Source organism: Onychostruthus taczanowskii, unplaced genomic scaffold (assembly GCF_017590055.1).
Source record: "Onychostruthus taczanowskii isolate IOZ18803 unplaced genomic scaffold, ASM1759005v1 scaffold32, whole genome shotgun sequence".
Lineage (NCBI taxonomy): Eukaryota > Metazoa > Chordata > Aves > Passeriformes > Passeridae > Onychostruthus > Onychostruthus taczanowskii.
The window spans coordinates 3,019,317-3,032,163 of NW_024500572.1; the positions used below are offsets into that span (position 1 = coordinate 3,019,317).

The following is a 12,847-nucleotide window of genomic DNA, read 5'->3' on the forward strand; positions in this document are numbered from 1 at the left end:
GCAAAAGGGTTTACTTACCCGCACACCATAGTTGAATGCAGCTCTGAAGGTGAAGTTGTTACTCTTTTTTAAAATAATGGCTATAAGTATATATATGATCTGTATCACCACTTCTCTCGTAAGTTTGCGAGCCAAAGCGGATCTTGTTAAGATAAGTTACGGATCTTTGTGTGGCAGTGGTCTAGCATCAAAAAAAGATGAAAAAAAGGGGGAAAAAAAAGCTATAGAAAAAGTCCAGCTATGTTGACTGACCGTACATAGGCGAGGACTCCTGCTCGAGGCTTAAATCTACCTTCCTGTGGCAGATTTACTCTGTACATAAAAAGGACGTTCAGTGTTTTTCCACAGAGCACGCAGACACTAAAAATATTCTCCTCAATAGTTTTAGGCTGCACATGTCAGTGTGAAAACACCTAGTTAACATTTACTGGTGCTGAACAACTTTTAAGCATATCTTAGCCAGATAGTTCGCTTTATAAGTAAAATATTTCAAAAAGCATAAATTGGTTTAAACAGACAAAAACATAAGACATGCAAATGAAGGCTTAGCAATAAGGACCACTTCAGTAACATTAACATGAAAACTACACTTAGCAAGGACAGAATGGATTGGGTACTTACAACGTAAGAGGAAAGAAAGAGAAAAAGCTTATCATAGTAAAATTGCCTTATTTTTTGCCAGAATTCACTAATCCTATACCTATATTTAAAACATTACCTTTTAAGCACCAAAGGAGTTAATAAAAATGGCCAGGAATCAAGTGTTTAATACAAGAGAGAAGTCTCTCACATTTATTGTTCAGTCATCAGAGCTGCTTAAAGCTTAAAAACCCCCAAAACAACGAAAAAATATAAAAAGAATGTATTTACTCTTTTTTTGTTGGCATTCGAAATTGTTAACTGCTGACATAGGGTGTGCCATGACCTAGTTACACAAGACAAAGATGGATCCCGAATCATAAGGGTGAAAAAAAAATCCGCATTACTTTTTTTTTTTTTTTTTGTTAAGGGTTTGAGATATATATATATATATTTAAATCCTCCTTCTTCAGTGAGTCGTCTGGCACCGTGCTAGAGGCTCCCACCACCCCGCGTGGTGTGGATTCACATGGCGGATCCCCCTTTATGGAACAAAGGAAAAGCCCAGTTGGCCATTTCGCTCCACTGCAGAAAAATGGCTGCGGGTCCCGCGGCCTCTCCTTGGCTTCTGCCGCGCGGTGCTTTTACCCCGCCGTCTAATAACTCAAGCCCCATGGAAGCCGCGCTCCCATTGGCTGCCCCCGCCGCGCTGCCGCCGCCCCAGCCAATGGCGCGGCCGCTCCCGGGGCCGCCGCGGCCCCAAAAAAAAAAAAAAAAGCGAAAAAAACTACCAACTTGTCCCACCTATAGGTCCATCTTGTTTAGAAACAGTTTGCTCTAAGGTAAATGCAGCGGGCAGATTCCACTCGCCCCCCCGCATGCCGTTAACCCCGCGGCGGGGAGGGAAAAAAAACCCGCGCGTCCCGGCGGCGGCCCATGCGGCGGCGCTCGGCGGCGGCGGGGCGGCGGCGGGCGGCCGCGGGCCGGGGGCTGCGCGGCGCGGCCGCCGTGAATGTGCAGGCGGCGGAGCGCGGTTAGGCGTTCGCGGCGCTCGCAGCGGTGTATTGTGGGATCCCGGCCGCCGCCAGCAGCGAGCACACACACAATATGTGGTGGCTCGCGAAAACGGGAGGCAGGAGCCTGGCGGGCAGCCCGCGCCGGTAACCGGCCCCATGTGAGACGGGAGCTCGCCTTTCGCCGCCCGGAGACGATCGGCCGCCCAGCGCGATGTCTTTCCGAGAGACCAAGGCGGGGGAAAAAGCCAAGCACCCTGAAGATCATGGCAAAAAGCAGAGTTCAAGTGAGATTGGGTCTTTTTTTTTTTCTTCGTCGTCTTCTTTTTTTTCTTTCCTCCTCCTCTCTTCCTCCTCCTCCCTCTCTGCCTCTTGTCTGGTTGGGGTGGAAGGGGGGACCCGGTTGGCAATTCCCCCATTTTGGGGCTCGCTTCGCGGTGGATTTCCTCCCTGCCTGGGTGTGTAGATCGGGCGGCTCGTTAAAAAAAAAAAAAAAAAAAAAAAAAAACCGCACCGAAACGAAGATGTCTTTGTTGAATATTTTTTTTAACTTTATGGTTTTTAGTGTGGTTTTTCTTTCTTTTCGCCTTCCTCCTTTCTCTCTTCCCCCCCCCCCCCCCCCGCGTTCAGGTTGGATCAACGGAATGGAGAACAGCACGCAAGCCAGCACTTCTGTCGAGAAAAGAAATCACCATTGGAGAAGTTACAAGTTGATTATTGACCCGGCTCTGAAAAAAGGACAGCACAAACTCTACCGTTACGATGGGCAACATTTCAGCATGCCTGTGAGTGGGGGGCTCCCGGGTTTCCCCCATTGTGTCGTGTCTCCCCCCCGGCAGCCTCTGTCTTACCGGCGTTTTGGGAGCTGGGGGTCCCTCCGGGTCGTGGTAATCCCCGCCGTAGCACATGTGTGTGGGAGGGGGGGTCTGGTGGGGGACACGCACAGCCACCAAAGTTACAGCCACCTGACACTGTGTATTCAACTGTCAGGAGCCCAAACCTGCGGCTTTTTTCTGTGTTTCCAATCTGTGTGCATTTCCCAGCAGTATTGCAATTTGACACGTGTGTGTATGTGTGTGTGCGCTTTCCCCTTCCCTTGAGACAGCCCGTGCTTTCTCGGGGTTTATTTTTTCTTTTATTTTTGTCTTAAATTTTAAGTCTCGTTATTGCTGTTTCTGTGTTTTCTCTCCTCCTCTTCCTCCTCCTCGTTCTCCCAGAACTCGGGGATCGCTCCTGTGGATTGTGTCAGGGATCCCAGAATAGGGCGAATATGGACCAAAACTAAGGAGTTGGAGCTGTCTGTCCCCAAATTCAAGGTACTGCCCTGACTTTTGGTGTAAACTTGTTTATCTGGGAGTGAAGCCTGAGTTCCAAATAGTTTAATGGACCGTTTAAATGACAGTCATATTTCTATTAACATCGTTATTTAGCAAACTGTGTAACAATAATCTTCTTCTATGAGGATAACAAGAAATCAATGCATCTGTCTGACGAGATCACTTGAAGGTTTTGGAGCTGGGGCGGGGGGCAGTGGGGGGCTCTCTGCTGACAGTACTGCTCAAAATGCATCTTTGTAGCCCAGAAAGGAGCCGGTTCCCATGAATGGCTGCAGCGGCAGAGCCTCTGCTCAGCTCCGAGGTTCACCCAGAGCCTTGGAGGCTTTTTTTCCCCCCCAAAGTTTGCAGGATGCTTTAACCCCCTCCCTCCCGTGCCATCCTTAGGCCCCTCCCCCACACTCATTAACAATGCCGATTATTTTTATCGTTCCCCACCTTGTGCCCGTTTCCAGATTGATGAATTTTACGTGGGGCCAGTGCCTCCCAAGCAGGTCACCTTTGCCAAGCTGAACGACAACATCCGTGAAAACTTTTTGGCCGACATGTGCAAGAAATACGGCGAAGTGGAAGAGGTGGAGATTCTTTACAACCCCAAGAACAAGAAGCACCTGGGCATTGCCAAAGTCATCTTTGCCACTGTCAAGGGTGCCCGGGAGGCTGTGCAGCACCTTCACAACACTTCTGTCATGGGCAACATCATCCACGTGGAGCTGGATACAAAAGGTAAGGGGGTACACTTGTGCCTCATGCGTTTGGGGGTTGCAGAGCCCCTGCCTGTCCCACTCCCACCACCGAGGCTGTTGCAGAGGGCAGGGACCTGGTGATTAAAAATACGAAGGGAGCCGGCAGCGGGTCTGGTGTCTGGGGCCTGGGCGAGTCACGTGGAGCCAAATGTGTTGTCTGTTGCTAAGAGACAGCCCTGTAATTTGCAAAATGCTGCCATCCTGCCTGTCCCCTGCCTCTCCCCTGCCCGTCCCTGTCCCTGCTCGCTGCCCTCTCATGTCCCCCGTCTCCCTGCCCCGGGCTGGTCCCTCTCAGCCACCTGCCAGGGCTGCGGGACCCGGTGGCACCTGCGTTTTACAACCTTGGGATTTTTGGGCAAGTCCTGGTGGTTCGTGGGACCCAAATCTGTGGGTTCCGGTGGCAGCAGCGGGGCTGGGTGCTGTCCCCTGCGTGCCTGGCATTTCATTGATACTTAGAGCGGGCTGGGGGCTGGCACAGCAGAGTGCACACGCAGCACTTGTCAGTGTGTGCGAGTGTATAAGTGTGAGACTGGCTCTTAAAGCGACAGCAGCTCCCTGTGCTGCAGGAACCAGCTCCCAGCCCCACTCCCGAGCCCTCAGAAGCCCAGAAAAGTTTCTGCAAGTGTGAAGGCATTGCATTTGGTCTGTTCTCTCTCCTCCAAGCATGCTAGTGAAAAGGGCTTTGCTAAAATCTGCCTGAATTTTAGAAAATGTCCAAGACTGGGGAGGTGTGGATCAGTTGCTAATTGTATTTCTACATTCTGAAGGTGGCATTTCTAGATTAAAATTGGCTTGCTGCACTCTTTCTTGGGAAAAAGACATTGCTAACACCATTTTCTTAAAAATGCTGATATTTTTGTTCTGTATTTAAACGTTTCAACAGTTTAGTGCACAACCAACACAGCAGTTGGTGTGCCACATGTGATAGAGTAGAACAGGATGTTTATTGACATTACTGACCACTGTTAGAAGAAAAATCACAGTAGCAGTTTAATATTTTCTATTGGGAGCTAGGCTTGACCTTACATGTGTATACTTTGAAATTCTAGTGTCAATAATTTTTACAGACAGGCTCCTTCCCTTGCTTTGAAATTTGAAAGTAAAATTCACATTTAAGGACAAATTAACCATTTGCAGATTTAATAATATAAGCTAAAGCTGTTCTGTTAGTGATGGATATCTTAATGACAATCATTTTAAACAAGCTGATTATACTGCCTTCCTCCTTGTTCTCCTCCGTTTATAAACTATGCAGCAAGTCTTTACCAGGCAGCTGTTCCAGAAAGTTTGTAGCACATCAGGGAAATGAGGGGGGGTTTATGCTTCTGTTTCCTGGGAGAAAATGCTGAAGTCAGTTTCAAATTGCATTGCTGTTGTGTTTGGCAGCTTTATGCTCCTAATGTATTTTTTTCACACAGTTGCTTCTCTTTCGTTCTAAAAGAATAGGACTGTCAGTGTGCTATAATCTGTCAGAATCAAGTAAAAATGGTGTTCCTAAAATAGCATCAGCAGGTTAAGACATACTTAAAATATATATGTATCGTTTTCACCGTTTCTTTCTGGTATTCTGCTTTGCAAGGCAGTGAAAGGTTGGTTAAAAACTTTGTTTTCACAGTGTAGCAAAATAAATATTAGGAGTGAAAGTATGATTTTTATCTGTCTGGTGTTAGCACAGGCCTGGGAATCTGAAACTAATAAATCCAGGCTCCTCATCTGAGACAGGGTTGTTTAAAAAAACTTCTCAGTTTATCCATCTACAGACTGGACACAACTAGTAATTATGTGTCTTAGAGCAATAGCTAGGAATCATTTCACATTCATAAGCCTGTTTGAAATTGTAACTTTTCCTGCTTTATGTTTGGGATCCAGGAAGAACTATGTAACAATTACTTTATATTTTTTTTAAATAGCAAGTGAAAATAAGCCTAACACTTCCATATCTGTGGCATTGTAGTGTCATGTGTGGGTGGTGTGTGTTAATATTTCAAGCTTATCTTCAGACTCTTGCAGTGAAGAGATCTATTTTGTCATGACTTTGGTTGAACTTAAACAGTTTACATAGTTGAGGATGAGGCTCAGGACTTTGTGAAATGAGATTTGATACCCAAATAACTTCATCTGTAGCATTTGTGCAAGATAAATAAGTCTTTTTCAGGACAGAATTGTGCTAAGGGTTGCTTTGTTTTTGAATTGAACAGGGTAATTCACAGGGAGTTTGGGGATTGATCCTGCAGGACTTTCTCATAAAAGTAGTCCTGGTTTTGGGAGGTATTGCCTGAATTAATTTTCTGGGCTCAGGTGCCCGGTCTGTCCATTTTTCTGTGTATTCTTTATCTCTCAGAGCAAAATTCAGACAGTTTCAGGGTCTGATTCTATTGCCTTTGAAGCTGATGACAGATTTCTTACAGACTGCAAAATAAGTAGGATTAAGTTTTTGTAGTAATGAAAAATTCAATATTAAGAAACTGGGTCTTTGTAGACTTTAGGAATGAAAAGGCTGAGGCTCAGTAATGCTGTATGGGGCGGTTTGCTTCTCTGGCTTTATTCTTCGAAGGATGCCCCTGAGTTCTCCTTAAACTAGGGGGAAAAAAAGGATTAATTGGTATCCTTTTGGAAAGACAGCATCAACAGTTTTGTCCTCAGCATTCCCATGCATTGTGTTTGCATCAGTAACAGGCAGTTCTTATGAGCAAGGTGTGTAGGGAGAGCTTTCTGAAGTGGCTCTGGGTGTTGGCAGAGGCTTCTCCCTTGGGTGAGAGTTTCACTTCTCAAATCTGCAAGCTTTGCTTGGCACTTTGGAGAGGAGGGAAACGGCTGCGCTCCAGAAAGCATGGTAAAGAGCAGAGCTGCCAAGGAGGCTGAGAAGAGGAAAAAGGATTTAGAAACCTCCTTGTCTTGGCTGGAGAAGGGAGTGTCTGACTTCACTTGCCCTGCAGATTATTATAAAATGATCCCTGCGAGCTCTGAGGTGATAACTGCTGCTCTCTTGCACGGATGGAGTGGGCTGGGAGTGGTAGCAGGGTCATGTGAGTGTCAAGAGTGTGTATTTGTACATGGATTGTGATCTTTCTGTTTAATCAGCTCTTGCATTGTGGTCTGTGCAGGTGAAACCCGCATGAGATTCTATGAACTGCTGGTTAATGGTCTTTACACTCCTCAGACCCTCCCTGTAGGCACCGAACAGGATGTGTCCCCAACTGGGAATGAAGCTCTCCAGGTAGGTGTGCTTAACTTTTCTTAAAGAAAAAGTTCCTAGAAAATCTCAAACATTAACATTAGTGTTTTAACATTTTTAATTTATCTGTATTTGTGTCCTGCTGTAGTTCCAATGGATGTTACTAATTCACATTTAAATAGAACTTGCTCATAATTGCCATAGCAAATGTACCTCTGAATGTGGAGCACATGGCTGGTGTGTGCCTGCTTTGCACGGGAAATGCTTTTTGTCTTTCTGAGTGAAAAATGCCTACAGAACCAACAGAACGTGCCCTATTAACATTAGAAATTCCTGCAGTTAGGACTGGATCAGATCTGTCCCTGAGATGAGATTTTTCCCTTGAAGTCAGGGGCATGATTTACAGTGGTACATTTGGCCTGGCGTCTGCGGCGTGCAATCCTCAGCATGCACGGACTTCAGCCTTGCTTAAAGGCTAAGAGGTGGAAGGTGTCTGAGCTTCAATAGTGGCATCAATTTTCCAGAATCTTAATTAGTTGCTGGAATCAGCTTTTAATAAAAGCAGTGGACAGAATTCCTGCGGGCTTCCAGGGGTCCCTTGATATTTAGGGCACAGTTCTCTCAGTGGCTTTGCACGATTACCTGCTTCCCTGCGAACCCTACTGGGATGAGAGGGCCAGGGGGAAGAGAAGCCTGTTTGTGTGAAGTTACCAGCCTCTGGCTTGTCTAAATGTACTTTGGCTCCTCATTGTGAAGGAAATTATTTAAGAAATTATTTTAAGGTATCAAATTTGAAAGAGATTTGGAAAAGATATTTTTCCTGCTCTCTGCTCATACAACTTCTTAAAATGCCATGATTTAATTAATTCTGTGATCAAGTGTTCTCAGGACAAGTAATAGCTGTACATGGAACATGAAAATCCCATTGATCTGAAAAAAAGAAATGTCTCCTCCCACCAAAGCACCCCAACAGCAGCAAGGCAAAACCCTGGTATTCTTTTAACAAAATCATAAAAGAGGTTGGTTCTTCCTTACCTCCCAGCAAGGTGCTTTTAAAGGCAGGAGGGAGACAGGTAATGATTTTGCTGGGAACCCTGCTATGAGTAGACCCTGACTGCTCATTTCTGCTACTTCCACAACTCAAAAATGGGTACATTTGTTCTTACTCTTTTTTTTCAGGGTTAACAACAAATCACTTAATTGACGGTATCACCCAGAGCAGTTCCTGCTGTAATTATCCTTAAGATTCTTTCTCTTATCTATCTCTAGATATTGTGTTCATGTGGTATATTATTGTCCTGAATTGATTTTTTTTCCAATTACCACCAAAATTATTGCTTTGTGAGTAACTTTGAACTGTTTGCATCATGGTTTTGACACTAGGATGTGCCAACAAACTTGTTTGCTGTTGTAGTTCAGTAAATTACTCCTGACATTTGCTCCTCCTCTCATGTAGAGCAGCAAAGATCTGACAGTTCTGCAATCCCTGCCTCCAGGCCATACACAAACCCCACTGAAAAACACTCCACAGCACATCTACACTAAAGGTGCAGCAGTGTGGATGTTGTTAAGAACTAGCCACGTGCTTCCTGCTCATTTCTGTGAGTTTTAGGACAGTTGAGGAAGAAACTTTCTTGATGTCTCTCTGGTCATGGTGTCCAGGGGGTCAAACAGAGAGCAAGTCCACACTACTGAATGGGTGAGACGTGTGAACATAGCAGGCAGGTGAGAGTTCAGCTTGAGTTTGACGATGCTGGCATGTTCCAAGCAGGTCATTTTACACATCTCTGCCTACCTGTGCTTAAGAGGTCTCACCAGTTGACTACCCTGGCAGCTGGAGCTCTGTCCATCCTCTCTTGCTACCAGGAGGATTCTCACTGAGCTCCTGCTTTGCATTATGGAAAATTGATTCTGGAGCTGATGATAAGTGTGGCACTGTTATGACTCAGCAGAGTCTGAGCTGGAGCTGGGCTGCTCCTAGAAACCCCCTGAATGTGCCTGTGAAGTGAGTTGCAGAGCATTTACTTGGCTGCTCTGTAGGTTTGTAGGGTTTCAGTTTCAAACACCATAATCAGTAGCACTCTGAGCATTTGACTTTGTGAAAAGCTTTAAAATGGTGTTTTTCTGGCAGTTGAGAACTTTTTGTATGTGTAGCCTTCTCCCTTGTTACGGATGAGTGCTAGGGAGGATGGTGGACCAGCTCTGCTGCAGAGGTTTGGCTGCAGGCTGGCAGTTCACTCATTTGTATGTTTTGATTTGTTCACCAAAAAAAGAGATAAATTGACAATTTCACATCTCAGACTTTCCTTATTTTCTTCCCTGTTTGCAGTTTAGACAAGCATTACATAGTTGCTAGAAACTGGAACTCTTCCAGCTGAAAGTGGTGTGGAAGTCTCCTGTTCACCTGATGCTCTTGGGGGTAGCTTACAAGGGAAACTTGTATCTTCTTTCTTCTTCCTCCCCTTGCAGACAAGTTACTCTTTGCCTGACTTTTTCTTTTAAATCAAACAGGACTGTTAGCAATGGATAATGGTTTGTGTTTTTAGGGATGCTGTAACCTCTTAATTTTTTTGCCAGCAATTAGCACGAACTCCTGGGTGCTCAACTTCTTTGAAAACCAAACAGATTAGATAAATGTCATTATAGAACTGTGTGTTTAGGTGTTTTTTCTCATGTGTTTTACAGTTGACGGACTCCCTGAAGCGCCTGAAGGACAGTTCCCTTTCTTCCGCGGGCTCCTCCGTTACCCCAAACAGCAGCACGCCCTTTTCCCATGACACAGCCTATTCCAGCTGCCGGCAGGACACCCCGAACTCCTACAGCCAATTCACCCCACAGTCCCAAGGAACACCCCACACCCCGCGCCTGGGGACGCCGTTCTCCCAGGATTCCACCTACTCCAGCCGACAGACAACGCCTGTGTACCATTTTGGGCAGGACAGTGGGTACAAGCCCAGGAGGCACGAGACGAAATTTACGGATGCGTACAACCGTCGCCCGGGACACCACTACATGCACAACTCGGCGGGGGTGTTCCGAGGCACGGAGCATCAGTTTAGTACATTCAAATCCCATCAGCAGGAGCCAGTTCAGTTCTCTCACACTCCTCCCCTGAGCCACTCTAGTTCCTCGAGCTATAAATCTGCCTTTTCCCCCTATCAAGCACCAGCTGTTTTTCCCCAATCCGAGGAGCAGCCGCCGTTTCCCCAGACTTCCAGGGAGGCAGAGTACCGGAGACCTGCACCGCCTCCCACCGAGATGGTTGTGGAAAGCAGCGCTGCCCCAAGCATCGACTTTGTCCCAGTGAAGGAGAAACCGGAGGAGCCTCCGCCCTTGCCCGACTCGAACTCTGTTCCTGAACCAAGCACAGCGTCCTTCTCTCAGACTCCAGAGAGGAGTGAGACCCCTGGCACCCCAACCATGGAGACTGAGATGCAGCATAACAGTTTAGACTCAAGGATTGAGATGCTCTTAAAAGAGCAGAGAACAAAATTACCCTTTCTTAACGAGCATGACTCAGATAATGAGATCCGAATGGAAGGTAGCCCTATTTCCTCCTCTTCTTCCCAGCTTTCCCCCATCCCAACATACGGTTCAAACTCTCAGCCTGGTTTCAGGGGTCAGACACCTTCCTCGCGCCCTTCCAGCACAGGCTTGGAGGACATCAGCCCCACACCCTTACCTGACTCTGATGATGATGAGCCCATCCCTGGGACAGCTTCTCTGAGTCAGAATTCCCGGGGGACGTCGGAGGCCAGCATGACTCCCATTGATCAGCTGAGCAGGACCTCCAAAATTGAGACCTCGGAGGCTAAAGAAATGGTGCCTGGTGACCAGACTCCAACGTCAGAAAAAATGGACGAGGTAAGTGAGCTGGAACTGAGTTGTGAAGCTTTGCATGTGTCCCCAGAGCTGGACAGGGTGGGGAATTGCACTTGTCTTTGTGTCGTCAGAGTGTGGGGTTTCTGCTGGCTTTTCCTTTTACTCGAGCCAGCTGGAAATGAGTTAGATGTGACACAAAGTAATGGTCTTAATCAATTTGCAGTCTCCAGCTTTCCTTATTTATAATACCAGCCTGCTGCAATTTATAGCTTCAGGAGAGCTCAAGGACTGCAAAAGCCACCAAAGTTTGGCCAGTGCTCAGGCTGTGTGAATGTCCTGAGTGTTGACAGACACTTAAGCCACTAGAGGAGTTAATGGAGCACTTTCTGCCATTGCTGTGGTCCCTGAGCAGGGGTGTGTCTGCAGGCACACACTTGCTTAACGGGGCTTTCGTGTTGCACTGAAGTATTGAGTGTATAGGGTGTTTGAAAGCTCTCCAGCTATTCCTGCCGTCTGGTTCCAACGGGAGACAGTTGCTGCGTTTTAATACTCACTTTTCTTGGGAGGGAGGGAGTATTTGAATGGGGGAGGCAGTTGACTTGTGGGGGATATGCTCCACTGAGTCTTCCAATAACAGAGCGGAGCTTGTTGCCTCTGCCGGGGCATTTGTGGCTGAAGGGGGAGACAGAGCTGAACAGTGTGGAGTGGTGCCAGCAGACAGGAATTATGTTGCATGGTGTGTCTGTTTGGGAGGTCTGTTGCAACAAATGTGAGTATCACTGCAGTGGATGTGTTGGTCCTATTGTGCTGTGTCAAGGAACAGTCAAAATACAGATCTTTGCAAATGCCAGACCTTTCTCTTCAGTGTTTATAGTGGTCATGCAAGCAGATGAAACTGCTGTCACTGGTGTGCAAGAATGCTGCAGTCAACAGGGCTGGTCTTGTGTAAATGTTCTGAGTATGTTAGATCAATTTAATTTACCCATGAAAGTTTATTGGGGTTAAGCTGGCAGAATGGGTTTCCCTCCAGTGGTTTGCAGTTGTGAGGTTTTCACCGGAGAAGTGGCTGCATTTCGGGAGAGGAGGAGCTGCTCCCGTAGCCACAGGCTTTGCAGGATGCTTCACTGGAGGGAAAGCTCTGTAACAGTAACACAGTGCAGGTCGGGGTGCTAAATAGTGAAAACAATGTGACTGTGCTGGATATTTTGTTTTTTTCTGCATGCCTTTCCCTTTCCAAACCTGCTTGTCCTTGCAGTTGCCAGTTTAGCCTTTGAAACAGTTCAGCTGCTTGAGTCCTCATTCATCATCCAGGCTGGCCCAGGCTCCCCTCTTGGGAGGCAAGTCCCTGGCTGGTGGGGCCTGATGATGTGTTAATTAGGAATGGAGTTTTGATTCCTTAAGCTCCGGTCTGGCAAGCTTAAGAGGGGACACTGTTAGTTTGACTAAAAACCAGTGAGGAAGACATCTCTCATCTCCTTGCCTTTCTGGGTTTGTATCTGCTGTCCTTGCACTCATGCAAGTGGGTTGCAGCCAGTTCTGAGTGTGTTTAGGAAGATGGGTGGGTGCCAGCGTGGTGTGTGGGGTCAGGCACTTCTTGTGCTGACTCTGGGTTTGGGGGGCTGGCTGGGATGTGATGTAGGTTGTGATATGGGGCAGCAGCATGCTGATGTTGAAGCCCATGTTAAATCTTTTCCCTTAATGAGATGCTGGTGTCAGAAGTTCACATCAATGGTTCTGTGATATAAAATTATGTAAGTGCCTCAATCCTCTGCAGAAATCAGAAGGGTGGTAGCAGGGTCTCCATGCAGGTCATTGCTGCTTTATTTGTCTCCTTCCCAAAAAAAGTTGATGTTTGTTGTTGGAGCTGTTTATTCAAACTTCCTCTTGGTTACAAATCACACTGAGCTATTCTGACGTGTTTGAAAAGTTGCCTGTGCCTTTCATTGCTCCTTGTGATGCAGAAAAAACGATCTCCATGTGTTTCTGCTTCCTTTCCCCACCCTTCTCCCCACACAGTTTTTTGCTTTAGAAAAAGGCTCTTCTGGCTTCCCTCTCTTTTGCTGAAGGAGCAGAGCTGAACAGTGACTTAACATAGGCTGAAATTTGAGCTGCAGCTTTCCAACTGAGTATGAGAGGGGCATTGAGTCTGTGTAAGGGCTGGAAAGCTGAACCTCTAGC

At 46.7% G+C, this 12,847-nt stretch overlaps 1 protein-coding gene across 3 annotated transcripts in view; it reads left to right on the top strand.

Annotated features, from left to right (window-relative positions):
- The first annotated feature begins 1,419 nt into the window (after positions 1-1,419).
- Positions 1,420-12,847, top strand: part of SETD1B (SET domain containing 1B, histone lysine methyltransferase) — a 48,128-nt gene continuing 36,700 nt past the window's right edge. For all 3 annotated transcript variants that reach the window (XR_005953079.1, XM_041410260.1, XM_041410261.1), the window contains exons 1-6: positions 1,420-1,879; positions 2,223-2,377; positions 2,810-2,908; positions 3,382-3,652; positions 6,777-6,889; positions 9,533-10,711. Coding sequence is in view for 2 of the 3 variants with exons in the window: in XM_041410260.1 (XP_041266194.1) it covers positions 1,807-1,879; positions 2,223-2,377; positions 2,810-2,908; positions 3,382-3,652; positions 6,777-6,889; positions 9,533-10,711 (1,890 nt within the window). In the remaining variant the exon portion in view is untranslated. The remainder of the gene's footprint in view (positions 1,880-2,222; positions 2,378-2,809; positions 2,909-3,381; positions 3,653-6,776; positions 6,890-9,532; positions 10,712-12,847) is intronic.